General features: G+C 42.3%; 1 protein-coding gene across 1 annotated transcript; it reads right to left on the minus strand.

Moving 5' to 3' along the window:
* Positions 1–1536: 1536 nt before the first annotated feature.
* On the minus strand, positions 1537–20223 carry TAF8 (TATA-box binding protein associated factor 8). The gene is made up of 8 exons (XM_077481509.1): positions 20138–20223; positions 12919–13075; positions 11050–11148; positions 10912–10974; positions 9188–9312; positions 6716–6863; positions 6409–6551; positions 1537–2118 (listed from the first exon to the last, which is right to left on the minus strand). The coding sequence occupies exons 1-8, from the start codon at positions 20183–20185 to the stop codon at positions 1987–1989; spliced, it is 915 nt and encodes a 304-aa protein (XP_077337635.1). The 5' UTR covers positions 20186–20223; the 3' UTR covers positions 1537–1986.
* Between the last annotated feature and the right edge of the window lie 222 nt (positions 20224–20445).

Below are 20445 nucleotides of genomic sequence, written 5' to 3' on the forward strand. Positions count from 1 at the left end.
CATAATAGACTGAAGGGGGGATAGCCTGCGTAAGGGCCATTAAGGAAAGAGTTGCAGTAGTCAAGGCAGGAAATAAAGGAGTAAATAAGTTGCTTTGTGGTGTCATTAGTCAGAAAGGGTCAAATGCTGGAGATGTTGCAGAGGTTAAGGCGGCATGATTTAGCTAGTGATTGGATGTGGGGGCTGAAGGAGAGGTCAGAGTCAAGGATTACACCCAGCACCCTGGCATGCATTAAAAAGAGTATCAACTCCAGAGATAAAACGATAATTCTCAGATCTACGAGAATCTGGTCCGGCAGCACCTACAGTATGCGGTCCAGTTCTGGGCACCGGTCCTCAGGAAGGATGTACTGGAAATGGAGCGAGTCCAGAGAAGGGCAACAAAGCTAATAAAGGGTCTGGAGGATATTAGTTATGAGGAAAGGTTGCGAGCACTGAACTTATTCTCTTTGGAGAAGAGACGCTTGAGAGGCTAATTGTACTCAAGTTCAGCCATCAATCGACTTGGGTACAACCAGCATATCTGATTTTTCAGCATGCGATTAGTGCCAGTGGCCATAGCCACCAGCAATAAACAGAGTGGGGTTATTTTACTAAAATTGAAGAGTGAAAAATCTGGTGCACCTCTGCATAGAAACCAATCAGCTTCCGTTTTATTTTTTTGTCAAAGCTTAGCTTCTAACTTCAGATTGTTCATTTGATGTGCTACCATGCACAGCTGCACCAAATTTTGGACTCTCCAATTTAAGTAAATCAACCCATGTTCTCTGGCAGGGGTCGTTTCCATGGTTGCAGGAAGGAAAATAACACCATATATGGCCTGCCTAAGCCTTTAACCTATTCAATGACTTAAAAATGTTGCCATTACAAAAAATAAAATAAAAATGTATCTGGCAGAAATGCACTAAGCTCCTAGCTTCCTGTGTGGGTTGACAACACATACGATTGTCCTGCCCTTGATACCTCCTCCTCTCCAGAACATAGGGATAAATTGTTCTGTAGTCCAAAATAAGAAGTGAGAGGGCCAAATAGGCTCCTAACACAAGAAGAGTGAACAGGACACAACATAGCTGTGATTTTCTATCAAGGTCAACATGTATTTTTATGCACTTCTCAGATATAAATAAATAAGACAAATTCATTGTTAGGGTTAACATACGCTTTAAAGATCAGAGAAAGAAATTGGGCTGAATTGAGCACAAAAATATATTTTTATCTTAGAGGGTATTACATTTTTTACAAGTTAGTTTCTTTGTAGCTTCAGTTGGAAAAAAAAAAATGTTCTCCTTACATTACATTAAAGAGACCTTGTCACATTATAATTTTTTCATCCAAACACATACCTTTAAAGAAGAGGGTACGCTTACCTTTTCTGCCCACACACTACTCCACTGTAGCGAATTGTCCAATGGCGAAACCGACACTTCCATGTGTGTCTATCCCCACAGCTCTCACTTGCTTCCTTCTTCTGACCATCACACTGTCATTACTATATCTTATTTAGAGTTATGTGTTTGAATTAAAAAAATGATATGGTCTCTTTAAAGTGGCCAATTTAATAGCCTTTTTATTACAATTCTGCAATAAAGCTTATATCAATGTAACAGAATGCTTTTTAAAATTATGAAAACTGACACATTGAATACGGTGCCTTTTTTTTTTTTTTTTTTTTAACTTGACAGACATTGCTTCTTTGGACACCAACCAGATTGTTCATAAACAAAACTCAGTGCTGGGAGGTCAGTCCTAGATGAAGCTGGACAAATGGATTTTTAGCCTTTCACTGGGACTTGTTTGCTGCAAAGGCATCTCAATACTTCAACAGCCCAACGGTCCATGACATGTCTTTAATCAATGTGGAGCAGCCCAACCAGCCATGTTAAAAGGTGTTGAGAAATTCTGAGGAACACATTATATCCTTCCAGTGTCACAGTCTGTATGTAAAGCATGCCCCGATTCCTAGCTTTCGCCTTGACCACAGGGCTATCATTTTTTTCGTCTCAGCTTTGGCTTTTTCACAGGCCGTAAATAGGGATTATCAATCAGGGTTTCTTCACCACCTTTTAGTGAGCTGTGCTGAAGAACTGATGAATTTTCCTTTTCTTCTCCAGGATCATCCTATTAAGACAGAATAAAAAAAAAATAATTATCAATTTAGAAAATCAACACAATTTGAAACTTACAGAAAAGGGAAGACAAGTATGGAAAAGAACATTTAACAACTTTGTGTGTTAAACATGGCAATCTTTTGGAAGCATTTTAAAAAATATATATAATGTGTCGTCGCTGCTCCCCCTATTATTTGACACTGGAGATTTTAGTACCAACTGTGACAGAGGAAGGAGGCATAAGTGAGTCAGAGGGCCTCTCTGCAAAGACACTGTCACAATTTCTATTTAACCATTTTCCAACTGCAGCAAATCCCCCCCCCCCCCCCCCCCATTTTTCACACACATGACAAAAATGTTGTCTATAAAACCACTTAGAACCCCCCCTAGCACATTATATATATTCTAAATGCAGAGGCCCTGTAGAATAAAGAGATGTAGGATATTTGAAAAACTGTATATTACAGCTGCATGATTAATTGTTAAAGAATCAAAATCGCGATTCTACCACCCCCTCGAGTCTATGTAACAATGGTAGAAATACAGGCAGCCTGCCAAATGTATCTCAACATCAGAGAGAACTATAAACAAAGGAAAAAAAATAAAAAAAAAGTATGAATGCATGTATTTATATATATATATATATATATATATATATATATATATATATATATATATATATATATATATATATATATATATATACACACACACACACATACACACACACACACACACACACATTTTATTTTTTTATTTTTTAGCAAAGACCCCAGAGAATAGAATGGTGGTTGTTGCAATATTTTATGGCACACTGTATATGCGCAGTGGTCTTTCAAACGCAATAAAAAAATAAAAATAAGAAAAATACACTTTAACCACTTAAAGGGGTTGTAAAGGTAAATGTTTTTTCACCTTAATGTATTCATAAACCTCCCGTAGTGGTATAGAATCTGAACAGATCAATATCTGAGCTGATCAGATCTATACTAGCGTCCCCAGCAGTTAAGGTTTCCCAAAAAACGCATTGTTAGTGGGATCAGCCCAGATACCTGCTAGCACCTGCGTTTTGCCCCTCTGCCCAGCCCACCCAAGTGCAGTATCGATCGATCACTGTCACTTACAAAACACTAAACACATAACTGCAGCGTTCGCAGAGTCAGGCCTGATCCCTGCGATCGCTAACAGTTTTTTTGGTAGCGTTTTATATTTAAATCCTGAAGCCAGTGCTTGGTTTTCGGGGTCCCGTACGTGGCTAGGCTCCCAAAAATTCCCTCACATGTGGTATCCCCGTACTCGGGAGAAGCAGCAGAATTTATTTTGGGGTGTAATTTCACTTATGCCCATAGCATGTGTGAGCAATGTATCATTTAGTGACAACTTTGTGCAACAACAAAAAAAAATTTAATATTCCTGCAACTTGTGGCAAAATATAAAATATTTCATGGATTCAACATGCCTCTCAGTAAATAGCTTGGGGTGTCTACTTTCCAAAATGGGCTCATTTGGGGGGGTTTTGTGCTATTTTGGCATTTTATGGCCTTCGAAACTGTGATAGGTAGTGAGGAGTGAAATCAAAAATTTGCACCCTTAGAAATCCTGAAGGCAGTGATTGGTTTTCGGGGTCCCGTACGCGGCTAGACGCCCAAAAAGTCCCACATATGTGGTATCCCCATACTCAGGATAAGCAGCAGAATATATTTTGGGGTGCAATTCCACATACAACTATGGCATGTGTGAGCAATATATCATTTAGTGACAACTTTTTGTAAACTTTTTTTTTTGTGTCATTATTCCATCACTTGGGACAAAAAAAAAAAAATTCAATGGGCTCAACATGCCCCTCAGCAATTTCCTTGGGGTGTCTACTTTCCAAAATGGGGTCATTTGGGGGGGTTTGTACTGCCCTGCCATTTTAGCACCTCAAGAAATAAGATAGGCAGTCATAAATTAAAAGCTGTGTAAATTCCAGGAAATGTACTCTAGTTTGTAGACGCTATAACTTTTTGCGCAAACCAATAAATATACATTGACATTTTTTTCCTAAAGGCATGTGGCTGAATACATTTTGGCCTAAATGTATGACTAAAATTTAGTTCATTTGATTTTTCTTATAACAAAAAGTCGAAAATATCTTTTTCTTTTTTTTTTTTTAAATTTTCAGTCTTTTTCCTTTTATATCGTAAAAAATAAATATCGCAGAGGCAATCAAATACCATCAAAAGAAAGCTCTCTTTGTGGGAAGAAAAGGATGCAAATTTCGTTTGGGTACAACATTGCATGACCGCGCAATTACCAGTTAAAGCAGTGCAGTGCAAAATTGTAAAAAGGCCTCTGGTCCTTAGGCTGACAATTGGTCCGGGGCTGAAGTGGTTAATGAATAAAAAAAATAAACAGTAAAGTAAGCCCAATTTTTTTGTATAATGTGAAAGATGATGTTACATCACAAGAATCATGATCTTTATTCTAAAGGAAAAAAATTGTGATTCTCATTTAAGCCAGAATCATGCAGCTCTGTTTACCAAATCTATATTTTCAGGAAAAAATACGCTAACATTTTAGTACACACCAGCACAATTTAAACCCCAATTGTTTGTTCAAAATAGAGGTAAAGTTGAGTAAATAGTTAACCAATTTGTCAAGCCTCAAAAATGCATACACGTGCGAAAGGCTGAAAAATGATGGTATTCAAAATTATCAATGGGCGACGCTTTAAATAAGGGACCTAGAATTATTGCTCTCATTTTGGCATATACAATATGTGCGGTGCAATAATATACATACACTTGTGCCCACACACACACACACACACACATATATTTGCATTCTCATTTGTGTGTGTAAGGCAAGGTGGGTGCTTATTTATTTTTTGTTTTAATTTAACAAATTTTTTTGGGCACTTCCCTTTTTTTCTATTACCAGCAAGCCAACAATCCCAATATGTGACAGCTTTGGACAATTGACAGATACACCTTAACCAATTAAGGACCGCCCGCCGTCATTTTACTTTGTTTGAAGAGTACCATTGTTATGCTTTTTTTTTCTATTACAAGGGATGTTTACATTCCTTGTATTAGGAATAAAAGTGGCCCAATTTATTTTTTATTTTTTTAAAGGACAGTGTAAAAAATAAAAAGTAAACTAAATAAGAAAAAATAAAGTGCCCCGTCCTGCCGAGCTCGCACACAGAAGTGAACGCATATGTAAGTCGTGCCCACATATGAAAACGGTGTTCAAACCATACATGTGAGGTATCGCCACGATCTTTACAGAGAGAGCAATAATTTTAGCTCTAGACCTCCTCTGTAACTAAAAACAGCAAACATGTTGACATTTTTAAACTGGAGAGGGTAAAAGTTTGTCGCCATCCCACAATTTTGGCGCAATTTTAAAGCATGACATGTTGGGTATCAATTTACTTGGCGTAACATTATCTTTCACAATATAAACAAAAAATTGGAATAACTTTACTGTTGTCTTATTTTTTACGTCAAAAAAGTGTATTTTTCCAAAAAAAATTTAGCTTTAGCTTTGCAACGACCACCATTTTATTCTCAGGGTGTCTGAAAAAACAAAACAAAAAAAATATTTTCTGAGCTCCCTCTCCCAGCATACCCAAAACAACTTATTATGGGAACCTCACTGGAGGCATCACTACAAAAAACAGGACATGCCATGCTGGTAAAAAAAGTTTGAGACTTGCATGCATATGCCACTGACAGGGTATCAATGTCAGGCTTACAGAGCAATACAGTATGAAAGACACCTCCTCCTACAAAGCTTCTAATTTGTTATAACTTATCAATGTGAAAAACCCCATATCGGTCTCTACGTTGGTTAAACTACGATTCTCTGTGAACCATCGCAGAGGTCCATCTTCACATCAAAGAGGACTTTACAAAGATGCTCAATGTGTCTCCACATCCCACTATGAAGTGTATAAAATGCAAGTTTCTTACTATCTGTTCCTACTGCCCATAGAAGTGGCCAGTTAGTATGCTTCAGAAGCTTGCATTACACTCTATTTAGTTAGGCCAATAAATGGTATCAACCTAAATCTAGACTACTGCTTTTGTTGAAGGCCAACACTCTGCTACCACTATCAAATTTTGGAGTCCAAAAATAACCCTGTACTGGTGAGAATCTTCCACATTGGAGCATACATTCATCATGCATATCTCTACATGCTGAATTTAGGTATCTATATAAATGGAAACTAAAACAGAAATCTATGGTATCAAGGAAAGTAAAAGAAAGATACATTTAAGAAAGCTACAAATAAGATTCTTAAACACAATACCGCGTGTAAATGCATAGAAAGGTTTTCTGTATCAGTCTGGTCATCTTGTTCAGAAGAATCGGTCTCTTCTACTTGTTGCAGCTCTAATTCTGATGGGAGAAGGGCATTCAAATATGGGATGGACAAAGGACGAGCAGCAATCACTGGTAAGGAAGGAAATGTGATAATGAAGGTTATCTCCTTTAAAGCAGAGAAGCAGCGAGCAAGTAAAATAAATAAAAAACAATTGTATAAAAAATTTTACAAAAAGCAAAAATACATAGGGCCAGTTGGCTTACACATGACATTAAATAAATTTCTGTCTTACGTGGGAAAATGCTTGTGTCATCCTTGAAAAGACTCTGGGTTTCACCAGTCTTTGCCATAAATCGCGTTAGTGCTCTTTCCACATCTCTACGTTGAGATGCTGCCTTCTCTCGAAGGACCTGGTAATCTCCCACTGGTTCTCTGCAGGTCTGTAGTAAGAGAAATAGACTGTAAAACTTTCTTCTCCGTCTCCCTCTTGGCAGTCTCCCTTCAATAAAACTGCCTCCAACAGTGCAGCCTGCAACAGCATCTCTAATCCTGACACCTCAATGACAACCCACAAGCCCCCCCCCCCCCTTTACATTGACCATGCTTGCCGTATGTCCCTGCGGTGACAGACATGTTACCATGCGGTAAAAAACATTGGCCACTGCAGGTTCTCTAATGCCCTGTACACACGAGCAGAATTTCCGTCTGAAAAATCTTGGATGGTTTTTGCAACGGAATTCCGCTCAAGCTTGGCTTGCATACACACGGTCACACAAAAGTTCTCTGAACTTTCGACAGTCAAGTACGCAGTGATGTACAACACTATGACAAGCCGAAAAAATGAAGTTCAATGCTTCTGAGCATGCATTAAATTGTGTACGAGCAGGTGTGTTTTTCTGCGTGCCGGAATTGCATACAGACTAACAGAATTTCCATTAGGAACTTTTTCAGAAGGAAAAATAGAGAACCTGCTCTCAATCTTTTGCTGGCAGAAATTCTGCCAGCAAAAGTCAGATGGAGCATACACACAGTCAATTTCCGACCAAAAGCTCACATCGGACTTTTGCTGGCGGAATTTCCGCTTGCGTGTACGGGGCATTACAGGCTAACATGATCCTATTAGTCACACCAAATTCATTGCTTGATCTTCTTCACCCCGCATACTCACAATTGAAACCCCCAAAAAGGCTCATTAGATCCTCAAAGCGAAAGCAGACCTAAAAAAAATATCTTTTCTTTTTGTTTCTGCTAACCATCACCTGGCAGTGCCAAACTATAAGCTTTAAAAACTGATTCAATAATGCCTTTTCTTCTGTATCCTTCACTCTGTGCTTTTCTCTACCTACACAACAACTCTTGGTACACTTATCTATTTCTATGCCATTCAATACCATCCATATGCAGACAACACCCAAAACATTCCGTTTACCCTCATCTCCCCTTAGAGACCACACATTACAAAATGAACAATCTCAATCGTCTTTAGATTTGCCAACTGTATAGCAAAACGACTACCGGTATATAAATAAACAAACAAGTTTTTTATCCATTCAGACAGGCCCTTATACTACATTATTGTTAGGAAATCCAACACAAGTTATACAATTAGACTAACATGACTAACATGCATGGGCCACTTCAGTCCTAAAAAGAATTCCTAGCTGCCTTTTTGACATCTCTACATCTTCCACAAAGACTTTTATCCCTAAAACCTATAATTAATGTCCCTGCAAGACTTATTTACACCTACAACCACCAACCACTTTTGTACTAGTAAAATCAAAAAAAGCTGTGCTATACAAGATAACAATATGAAAATTAAAATTAAAATTACAAATAGTCCATATATTGTGTCAGACCAATTAAGGCCAGATAACGTGATCACAAATAAAAAAAATCATAAAGTCTCTGAATTATAAACACCGCAGTGCACATGCATGAACTCCAAAAGTGTGCCCGAACACCCAGAAGTAGATTGTGCTTACCAAATAGCAAGCAACAAAGGTGATCAGCTAAAACCAGCCTAGGGCCTCTATGCTTGCAGATGTCCACCCTTCGGATAGGGACCACATATAGTTGAAAGCTGCATCACTCAAACAAGGTCTGTACGCTGTCAGAAATGGCTTGTGGCCACAGATGACAAACGTGGAAAAGCTGGAGATGGTAGGGTGAGACTGACTGAAATCTCACAAAGGGAGCTGGTAGGCGACAAGTAGGCTGGACGCGTATGGCCCTGAGAGGGGGGTGTGCCTAGTGCTGGAGACCTGCAGATGGTGTGCAGGCTGTGCATACACCAGAGTACACAACGTCGCCATGCAGAGTTGACAGCAGTTGGCCAGTGGCTTCCAGAGAAATGGAAATTCAGGTTCCCATGCTTTGCCTTTAAAATACAAATGCAATATCTTTGCCCTCACCTCAGTTCTGCTTTGAACTACAATTTTTCTCTTGAGCAGACATTGTTCCTTGCAAGTCTTTTATATGTCATACAACACTCACTCAACTTAGGATAGGTTTACTCAGTTCCTCAAAACCCACCTTTCTTTTTCCAAATAAGCTAATCATCCTTTTCTGTAATCTATTATACATATATAGTATATAGTATTCCTCCACCTTGAATAGTGCGTTTTGATTTTGATTGGCCCTTCATGCTCTGATGGGATCTTCTCCTTGTGTCATATTTACGCAATTAATAGCTCCTTATCTGATAAACAGTGCTGTGCTATACTGGCTTGTAATAAAGAAAAAACGTTACTTATGCTCCTACCGGTGTCTTGATGTAAGTGTGGGGATCCGGAAATTCTGGGAGGTGACCTGGAATGTGTGCAGGATGTGGCCTGTTCTGCCCTGCACTTAAAGCTTTTGGGGCAACAGGATGATTTGTCACAGGAGCTGCAAAGAAAAACAATGCACGAGCAACTGATTATACAGAACTTTTTTTAAGTTTAGGATAAAGGTAGTGAGCGGTCAGAACTCCTGTCATGTTTATAATTCTGTCTGTATCAGCTTTAAGGCGATTTACCCAAACTATTGGCCCATGTCACCAGGAATGACATAAAAAAAAAAAAAATAATAATAAACAATAAAAACACAACATTTTGAGTTGTCAACAGAACAGCAAGAATGGGGAAATTTTTAATGGAGTACCTTTGTCAGTTGTGACAACTTAGGGCTCTTTCGCACGGGGCGGATCAGTGATGATCCGCCCTGTGGATATCTGCTTGCTCAGTGGGGATTGCTCCGTCGATTCCCACCGAGCAGGAAGATGACAGGTCTGTCTCTGCACACTGTGCAGGAACGGACCTGTCAGAGCGCCGCTCTCCCCTATGGGAAATTGTATGACGACGGACCGCAGTGTCCGTCGTCAACCGATGCGATGACGGATGGAAAAGTAGGTTTTTTCCTCCATCACACTTTTTCTGATCGGATGTCAGCAGACATGTCACCGCTGACATCCAATGCTCCATAGACCTCTATGGAGCATCCGTTCAGGTCCGCCAGAAAAACTGACAGGCGGACTTGAATGGATCGTTCATGTGAAAGAGGCCTAAGAGGGTATTTCTCTCTGTTGCATCTCCAGGACAGGGGGTCCAGGAATTTGTTTTTCAATTGGGGCAGACTGCACACAAATAGACTGGCAGAGGTAGAGGCTTTAACCTTTCCCTATTCTATCCAAAACTAAAGAGAAAATATTGACTATACATACACTTGCATTTTTCTTCACCTGATCAACACAGGTCTCTGCACGGGTGCATAAAAAATAAAAAATAAAAATAAAATTAGTGTTTACTATGTACCCCATTCACACAGCAATACGGTGGACGGGTGTGGAAAAAAGAAGCATGTCTCCTAACCAGAAATCACCCAAAAACTTCATTGGTCACAATACAAACACTGCCATTGGTTTTTACAAGCAACCTAACAGAATACTGTAGTGCTTCAAAATGTTATAAACATTAATGTTGAAACAATGTCTCACAAAACATTTATGTTTCAAAATTAAAACTTACAAGACAATAAAAGTGGTTCTAAAAAGGCAGAAGTTTTTTTTTTATCTTAATGCATTCTATGCATCAAGATAAAATACCTTCTGTGTGCAGCAGCCCCCTTAGTCCCCCTAATACTTACCTGAGCCTTATCTTTATCCAGCAATGTTGCACGGGAGCCTCAGCTGTCCACAACGCTCCCCCCTTACTGGCTCCCACCGCTGTCAAAGTGGGCTAAAGAGGAGAGAGGGGTTGGGCTGAGCCATGGCTCTGTCTAAATGGACACAGTGCAAGAGCTCAGTTTGGGAGGGAGGGGCCAGGAGCGCCGGCAAGAGGAGGATCTGGGCTGCTCTGTGCAAAACCACTGCGCAGAGCAGGGAAGTATCACATGTTTGTTATATTAAAAAAAATAAAAAAATAAAACCCTTTAATATCAAGTGAAGCCTCCTAATTCTGAATTATATAGAAACATGGATGCACTCCATAAAATTACACAAAAACTTACGTGCGGTTATCACCATCCTTTGAGAACGCTTGGCATATGCGGGCAACGTGTCCACATTAAAACCTGGGAATATTCACTTTGTTAGTAAAAGAACAAATCACAATATTATTATATTAATAATTACTAAGCACTACTTACCCATTTCTATAAGGGTGACAACTACATCTGGTAAAGTAGGCTGTGTACGTGCTGTATGTTCACAGAATGATTTGGCACTGCGCCCAATCTCTGTCAGATCTGTGAAAATGGAATCATTAAATCGGTAGAATTATAAAAGATGTGCTGGTCTGACAAAGATTTTTTTTTTCTAACTCTTATTAGATGTTGCCCTTCGTTCTCATTTTTATATAAAATTCGTTTTTTGTCAAGTATACATGCCGAAAATTTAGCCAAAGGAGGACCAGTTCCCAGGTGAGAGGGTCCCCTAGACATACGCTGCCTTCTGCAGTAAGGCCCCTTTAACATTAGTGGCCCGTTAAGGTCCGCCTGTCAATTTTTCAGACAGATCCAATTGGACCCTCCAGTTTTCCCTATGCAGCTGCGGGTGTAAACGGACATGTGTCCATCTACACCTGCTGACATCCAATCACATCCGCTAAAAACAGGCAATGGGGATCTGTTCCCCATTCATCAGGCGAATAGGATGGCAGTTGGATGTAAATGGACAGGTGGTCTGTTTACATCCGATTGCCCATAGACGAGAGCGGGCTGTGTCTGTGTCCACTCTGGATAAACAGAGCGGGCACAGGCCAACCATCCATCTGCTCAGTGGGGATCAGCTGACAGATTCCTCGCTGAGCAAGCAGACTCAAACAGAGCTGACTTTGTCTGGAAGGGGCTAAGTTATCTGCATCAGGAAGCTACTCGACCTGCGAACAATCCAGCGGAACACTGAGTGAGCCCTTCAGTAATAATCTGAGGTACACACGGAAACCTCTCCTCCACGCTGTGCGGACACTACTAGAACCAGTTTCCAAGGCAATGTCCTTAGGAAAGACAGCTTGAGTGAGGCTGTTGATCATCACAACATGCAGCACAGGCATCATTCCTTGTTTTACTAGGGGAACTCCCAGCTTTAAAAAAGCTTTAAAAGCCCTGTAAAACCTAGATAGTGTCCAACAAAGTCTGAAGAAGAAAACTTAGTCAAGGTGGGAGCACTCAACATAGAAAGAACAATTTTCTCCAAGGCACCAGAAGTACTCCCTAGGATGGAGGTGCTCCAGTGAGTGGAATGCTTCAAGACTGGAAATCAAAACTACCCCAGATACCTGAACAGGCTGAAGTGTTACAACAGGGACTATCTGATCTATAGAGACAAGCTTGTAGGCTTGCTTGGAACCTAGCCTTAGCCCTTGTACACACGGTCAGACATTCCGACAACCAAATCCGTCGGATTTTGTCCGAAACTGTTGCATACACACAGTCGGACAAAATTGTCAGAAAATCCGATCGTACTTAACGTGATGACGTTATTTTGTTAGGACGGGACTACGTTCAGGCTAGTAGCCAATAGCTTTGGTCTAGGACTTTGTCCGATAATGTGTAGAGAATTCCGATCGGACTTCCGATCGGATTATGTTGCTGGAAAATTTTATAGCCCAGCTGGAAAACTTGGTCCATCGGATACTCCGATGGAAACAGTCCGATGGAACCCACACACTGTCGGATTATCCGACAACACGGTCCTATCGGACATTGTCCATCAGAATGTCCGACCGTGTGTACAAGGGCTTAGATCACAACAGTTCCCCACCCATTGAAAGAATGTAACAGAACCCCACATATTAGTTATTGCATATACTATGCAAAGCAAATGAAAATGTAGAATGTCCTGCAACATGTTACCAACAGAGCCCTGGAAGTTTACATAGAACATGACTTGCAAAAGTATCAGATTTCTCTCATAAGAGTTGACCAAGAGTCCATGATGCTACATGCATTACTGGAAAAGAAGAGCCATATTTACTTTCTGTTGATGCATTTCTAGGATGCTTGAACCATACTCACAACTTTGTAGCATCTCAGTCAGGGTTTCCACTGCTGCTTTTTCAGAACTCTCAAAACCAGCTTCTGTAAGCAAAGAACTCACAACTACCTGAAGGGTTCGCCTACGAGCAAGCAAGTAGTTATCCGCAGGTGTGGAGTTACCACGGCCACAGGATCGCTGCAGAGAAACAAGAGTTATCAGAAAATGTAAACGTGCCTAAAATATTGAAAAACAGTGCAACTCATCTTATATGATAATCATGTAATGTATTGTGAAATATAACAAACAAATCAATTAAAAAAAAATATATAAATACAGGCACCCAGTAGTGCTTGTACACCTAAATATTTAATGTAAAGTTTTTGTGACATTTTAGCTAATATACAGGCTGTAATATTAATGGGGGAACGGTTATATCTTTTATTTCCTATGTACACATTTGGGGAGATTTTGTAAAACTGGAGCAATCAATCTGGTGCAGCTGTGCAAGGTAGCCAATCAGCTACTAACGTCAGCTTGCTCAGTTAACCCCCCTGGCGGTATTCCCGAGTCTGGCTCAGGGTGGAAGTTTTATACCAAAAGCGGTAACCCCGAGCCAGACTCGGGACCGCATCGCTGTATGCAGGAGGAGGTTACTTATCTTCTCCCTTGGATCCAGAGATGTCCCCGCGCTGTACGAGTGGCTCATCCTCCGCTTGATTCATCACAGAGCCGAGCTCCGTTCCCTGCGAGCGTTGCGACTCACGGGGACGGAGATTGGCGCCAAATTCAAAAAGTGAAACACACAGTACACATACAGTACAATGTAATCTTACAGATTCCATTGCTGTATGTAATAATTTCACATCCCCTTTGTCTCTAGTGGTCTGCCCAGTGTCCTGCATGCAGTTTTATATTATAAAAATGTTCTTTATGCCTGGAAACTGGAGATTGTCCATAGCAACCAAAACTGTCCCTTTACATCAAATGGTTCTTGAGCAGCTAGAAAACAGCGATAATAAATTGGAATCACTCGCAGAATTGAGCGATAGCGATTTGTGGGGAGATCCGTCAAATGTTGAAAAGTAATGACAGTGACAATTCTGCAACTGAGCAAATTTCTGTGTTTTTGATTTGATTACATTATTGAATATTTTTATTATTATTATATTATTATTTGGTATAATTATTTATAGTTATTATATTATAATTTATGATTTCATTTTTCAAACTTTATCATACCCGGGATGTCTACTAGACTCTGGTTTGGACAGATTTAAAGCGGGATTCCACCCTAAAGTGGAACCTCCACTGATCGGATCCCTCCCCCCCTCCGGTGTCACAATTGACACCTTTCAGGGGGGAGGGGGGTGGAGATACCTGTCAAAGACAGGTATTTTCACCCACTTCCGGGCATAGACTCCCGTGGGAGTCTACGCCATTTCCTGCCCTGCCGCGCTGTCAGTCTGACACCCTGCAACTACGATCTTGGTAAAGAGTCTCCGACGGAGATTCTTTACCACGTGATCAGCCGTGTCCAATCACGGCTGATCACAGTGTAAATAGGAAGAGCCGGTGATCGGCTTTTCCTCACTCGCTACTGTCAGACGCGAGTAGAGGAGAGCCGATCGGCTGCTCCTCTGACAGGGGGGGGGGTCTGTGCTGATCGATTATCAGCGCAGCCCCCCCCCCCCCACCGAGGATGCACACACTGGACCGTCAGGGACGCCACCAGACCACCAGGGATGCCCAGCACAAGGTATGCCACCCTAGACCACCAGGGATTCCAGTCAGTGCCCACAATGGATGCCAATCAGTGCCCACAATGGGCATCACTGATTGGCATGCATTGTTTGGCACTGATTGGCATTCATCAGTACAGTATAATAATACAATGCTGCTTATCAGTGCCCATCTGTGCCGCCTATCAGTGCCCATCCGTGCCACCTATCAGTGCCCATCCATGCCGATCTGTGCTGAAAGCTCAAAATTGGTCTGGGCAGGAAGGTGTTTAAGTGCCTGGTATTGAAGTGGTTAAAGTGGTTCTAAAGCCACAAGTTTTTTTTTACCTCAATACATTACCTCCATAATAGAAAAAAACCAAAAAAAACCTTCCAGTAGTATTTCCCCTGCACCGCCCTCCTTAAATACTTAATCGGAGTCCTGTATCGTTCCAGTGCTGTGGCCATCTGCAGCAGCGCTGGTTCTCCCTCTCCCCTTTCACAGGCTCAGACACAGCAGCATTGGCTCCTGCTGCTGTCAATCAAATGCTGTGAGAAGGGGCCAGGGCCAAGTCATGCTGTGTGTGTGTCAAGAGATGCACACAGCCTGGTTTGGGAGTGAGCCAGCAGGTGCGCAACCATAGGAGGCCATAAAATTAAATTTATGTACACCAGGAAAAGCTTAATGCGTAAAGTCCTGAGCCAGGAACATCCGCTTCATGTCATGTCAGCCTACACCAAGGGGTAGATTTACTAAAACTGGAACACTCAGAATCTGGTGCAGTTGTGCATGGTAGCCAATCGGCTTCTAGCTTTAGCTTGTTCAATTAAGCTTTGGCAATAAAACCTGAAAGCTGATTGGTTTCTATCCAGAAGGGAGCCTGATTTTACAGTCTCCAGCTGTAGGAAAAAAGTGTCCAACTAATTATTTAACCTCAGAAGTGGGAAATTGTTGGACACACGAGCCGAATATTGTCTGTGGGTGGACTCTTGCAGCATGGAAATTGTACACTGGCAAACAAGGCCACTTTCACATGGGTGGTATACTTTATCGGCCCTTTGAAAAGTTATCTGGTGGATCATTTTTCAGACTGTGGTTGAAAGCAGTATTGCAGGCATTCAAGATGGCGATACTGGTGCCTCCTGCAAGCCTCTTTTTCGACCCCAATTCTTCTATTTTAAAGGTGATTTTACACTGAACTACCATAGCTGCATTTGGCACATAGTTGTGGTCCAGCCCCATTGACTTCAATAGGCAAATTTGACATGCAGTGTTGCTCGTCAAAAGCAACATGCCACCATGCCTGAAAAGTGTAAAACTATAAAGTGTCGTTTTTTTTTTCTCCTTTAAAAATAACAAACATCTTATACTTCCCTGCTCTGTGCAGTGGTTTCACCAGTTTCGCCCAGATCCTCCTTTTTTCGTGTCCCTCTTCGGCACTCCTCACCCCTCCCTCCGGTTGAGTGCCCCTACAGCAAGCAGCTAGCTATAGGGGCACCCGAGCCAAGCCGCAGCTCTCTGTGTCCATTCAAAGAGCCACAGCCCAGCCCTCCTCTCTCCTGAATGGCTCACTGACTTTGACAGCAGCGGGAGCAGATGGTACTTCGCTGCTGTCTCAGCCAATTAGTAGGGACAGTCCAGACAGCCAAGTCTTTTGTGCAACATCGCTTGATCGAGATGGGGCTCGGGGAAGTAGGATGCATTAAAATTAAAAAAAACTTTCTGCCTTTACAACCACAAAGCTTCAAGGCTACGAGAATGTGAACTTAACCCCTTTACCAGCCATTGGCCACCATGTAAATTTGGAAATGAGTGGTCAGAGGATGGTAAAAATGCTGTGCCAGTGTGACCCAAATCTGCAGTTTAGCAAGACTCAAAAACCATTGCGGGTCTATTTACATTTGACCGTTCTGATGCAGCAAAACTCCTGCATTTTGCAGCATGAAAATGCTTGTCCAGTAGAAATACCATTATTTCCTGTATTGCTGGTTCACATTAATTTGATGCAGTTCAATGTTAAAGACAAAAGGAAACTCTATGGGCCTATTCACAACTACACCTGTATATTTAACATAGGTGCTTACTGCATACGGAATAGGGTAAATCCTGTCTAAATAATTTATTAGAACTGGATGACGTCTCAGATAAATGCCTCACTTTTATTCGAGCCATCCCATTTTAAGACCAGCTACCCTGCATGGTCATAGTCCTGTGTTTGCACGTGATGGCTCTGTATTTTGTCACCTGCACTTACATCTGGGACATAGGAAAGAGGGCTCTGTGTCCTGCTGACTTGACCAATTATTAACACTAGACTTGCCTGCCCATATTCCAAATGAAGCACTGAGTTGGATGATCATAAAGGAGCCGGGTATATATACAGTTAGGTATGCACCAATACCATTTTTTTAACACTGAGTACGAGTACCGATACTATTTTGCAGGTACTCGCCGATACCAATTACAGATACCTATCGCCTAGGAAGAGGGATGGTTTGGGAGGTGGTGGGGGGTTGTTGTTCGGGAGTTGGGTGACGGCAGGGTAGGAGGGGAGGAGTAAGTGAGGGCAAGGTAGTTGAGAGTGGGGTGAAATAGGGATGCTGGGGTAGCAGACTTTAGATCGAAAAGGTAGTCACCGGCGGGGGGCGGATGAGGATAGGAGGGTTATTGGGAGACATGGGGACAGAGGTGACAGCTGGTAGAGAGGAGGAGGAGGTGGCAACAGGCAGAAGTGACTGCAGGCATGGTACAGGAGACAACCAGAGACTGTAGGCATGGTACAGGGAAGGAGCCCCGCTGCTCAGTACAACAGGAAACCACCCGTACAGTGTCTTCATACAGCACCGCCCTGTTCTTTGCCTCAGCATCCAGCACTCTGTGTGGCCGGAAGACAGAGCTGGATGAGGGAGGTGTACAGCGAGGAGACAAGACTTGTGGGCTGTTAGGATGGGCGGGCCTGCAACTAGCGATGCCACTGGGAGAAGGAGGCAGGGATAGCACTGTCCGGAGGGGAGGAGGCAGTCCACTCCCAAGTGATGTCACTTCCAGTATCGTAGCATTTTCGCGAGTACAGATACTCGTAAAAATGGCTAATATCGACATCGGTGCATCCCTACTTTACAAAACTGTACATCGTTTTTTCATTCAGTCGGTGGGTGGATAGAGGAATCCTCCTGGCAGTGCTATTTTATTTTAACAGAAGGGACTTCTCCATTGTCATAAAACACTGATCAGTGCTGTGTTTTCCAGTAGTTGATCTATCAGTAAATTTTTGTTGTCCACTCCTCCACGATGACATCACTGAGACCTTGTGCTCCTCCATCTTCCGTTTGAGGATGCCCCACAGATGCTCAATAGGGTTTAGGTCTGGAGACATGCTTGGCTAGTCCACCACCTTTACCCTCAGCTTCTTTAGCAAGGCAGTGGTCATCGTGGAGGTTTGTTTGGGGTCATTATGTTGGAATACTGCCTGGGGCCCAGTCTCCAAAGGGAGAGGATCATGCTCTGCTTCAGTATGTCACAGTACATGTTGGCATTCATGGTTCCCTCAATGAACTGTAGCTCCCCAGTGCTGGTAGCACTCATGCAGCCCCAGACCATGACACTCCCACCACCATGCTTGACAGTAGGCAAGACACACTTGTCTTTGTACTTCTCACCTGGTTGCCACCACACACGCTTAACACCATCTGAACCAAATAAGTTTATCTTGGTCTCATCAGACCACAGGACATGGTTCCAGTAATCCATGTCCTTAGTCTTCTTGTCTTCAGCAAACTGTTTGCGGGCTTTCTTGTGCATCATCTTTAGAAGAGCCTTCTTTCTGGGATGACAGGCATGCAGACCAATTTGATGCAGTGTGCGGCGTATGGTCTGAGCACCAACAGGCTGACCCCCGCCCCCTTTAACCTCTGTAGTAATGCTGGCAGCACTTATACGTCTATTTCCCAAAGACAGCCTCTGGATAGGCACTTTACTGTCGACACCCCCAATGCCCCAGTGTGAAAGTAGCCTTAAGGCCCCTTTCACACTTTTAGCGCCACTTTGCTGCCTTTTTTTTTTTTAACGGCGGTATTCAGCCTCTAGCGGGGCAGTTTTAACACCGCTCCAAAGATGCTGCTAGCAGGAGTTTTTTGGCGTCCTGTCAGCACACACCGCTCCAGTGTGAAAGCCCTCAATGCTTTCACATTGGAGAGACAGCAACGGCTGTTTCAGGGAGATTTGCAGGCAATATTTTTAGCGCTGTATCGCCTGCAAATCACCTCAGCGTGAAAGGGGCCTAAGGCTGGGTTCACACCGCTGCGGGGGGAGAACCGGATGTGATTCGCACAGCAAATCACATCCGATCTCCGTAGCACTGCGAGTTCAGCCATACAGATAGTATGGCTGAACTCGCAGCTGTCCCGCAGCAAACTCGCACGGGACCCTTTTTTGGGTCCGCAACGGAATCGGATCGCATGGGGGTTCACACCATGCGATCCGATTCCTGTGCGAGTCGGCAGATCGCACTGCGATATGCCGACGGATCTGGGGGTGTCATTAACATAACATTGACACCCCCAGCCATCCGCATAGGGCAGTGTGAACTGCCGGCGGGAGGTGAGCGATGCGGGAAAACGCCGCGGATTCGCGGCGTTCCCGCATCGCAATAGTGTGAACCTAGCCTAAAGGTGAAAAAAAATCAAGACTTTACAACTCCTTTAAAATGTGTTTTTCTAAATGCATTTAGAAGCATCAGAAGTTTTCGGCATTTATTTCATATTTATTTATTTTAGCCATTGGAATGAATGAACACCTAATTCCTAAACAACACTAGGGTTCACCTGTGTTTATGTGTATTCTACGTTTTTTTTTTCCTGCAATACCCCCATTAAGGAGGTTCACACTCTCAATTTGCTCTGTTTTGCCATCATCATTAAAAGTGAATGTAAAAGATAATCCCACTAGTTCTGGAGACCTGGGGGTCCCCAAGAGATTTCCTTTATTTGCAGGGATTTCTTCTCACTTCCTGTTTGGATATTGGACAGGAAGTGAAAGGAAATCTTTGCAATGTATATATATATATATATATATATATATAACTTTTGCCTGTAATTCTACTTTAATGTAGTTTAGTAGGGCCTGCCTTTGCCTTATATTGTCTAATAAATATCGGTCCTTCGCAGCTTTTCTTGAATTCAGTTTCTTAGTACAGAGAATCTCATTTATTAACCTTGTGGAGAGGAGAGTGAACCAGTGGCGCGCACACATATGAATAATTTATATCTGCATTTGTATAAAGAAAGTCGACAGCTGACCCGTTACCATAGACTACGCCATTACTGCTTTATTATCCTACAAAAGGCTTCATGCTGTGTAAACCCTAAGATGACCACACCTCCGCTCACGTGACTGCTTTCCTCCTATCACTCCCGCATGCCATAAGCTCCTGAAACAGTTCCGAACCTCAGCAAACACTAATCTATCTTTTCATAAAACGTAAAGCTTGCTGGACCCACGCTCCCAATTTCATTTGTTCGCCTCCCAGGTGAATATTACCGTTCCGGAGCTGCCCGAACCACTCACAGCCGTCGCTGTCTCCGCCATCTTGATTAGCACGTCCCGCCGCGAAGGCTGCCGGGAGATGTAGTCCTTTGACTTGTCCCGCAGGTGGTACTTAGCTAGGCGTAACCTGGGCAGGAGAGAAACCTGCCGGAGAAAATACTTGTCAAAATTGATTTTTTTTCTCTTTGTGTTCTTGATTTGTTTCCTTTTATGTACGAATGCTTGTTGTATTTATTGAAAAGTAAATTGAGGCAAAAAGTATTTACAAAGCAACTTATGTTTGTCGCTTGGCTCCAAGACAT

Source organism: Lithobates pipiens, unplaced genomic scaffold (genome assembly GCF_037356315.1).
Source record: "Lithobates pipiens isolate NorthernLeopardFrog02 unplaced genomic scaffold, aLitPip1_a1.2 Scaffold_16, whole genome shotgun sequence".
NCBI lineage: Eukaryota > Metazoa > Chordata > Amphibia > Anura > Ranidae > Lithobates > Lithobates pipiens.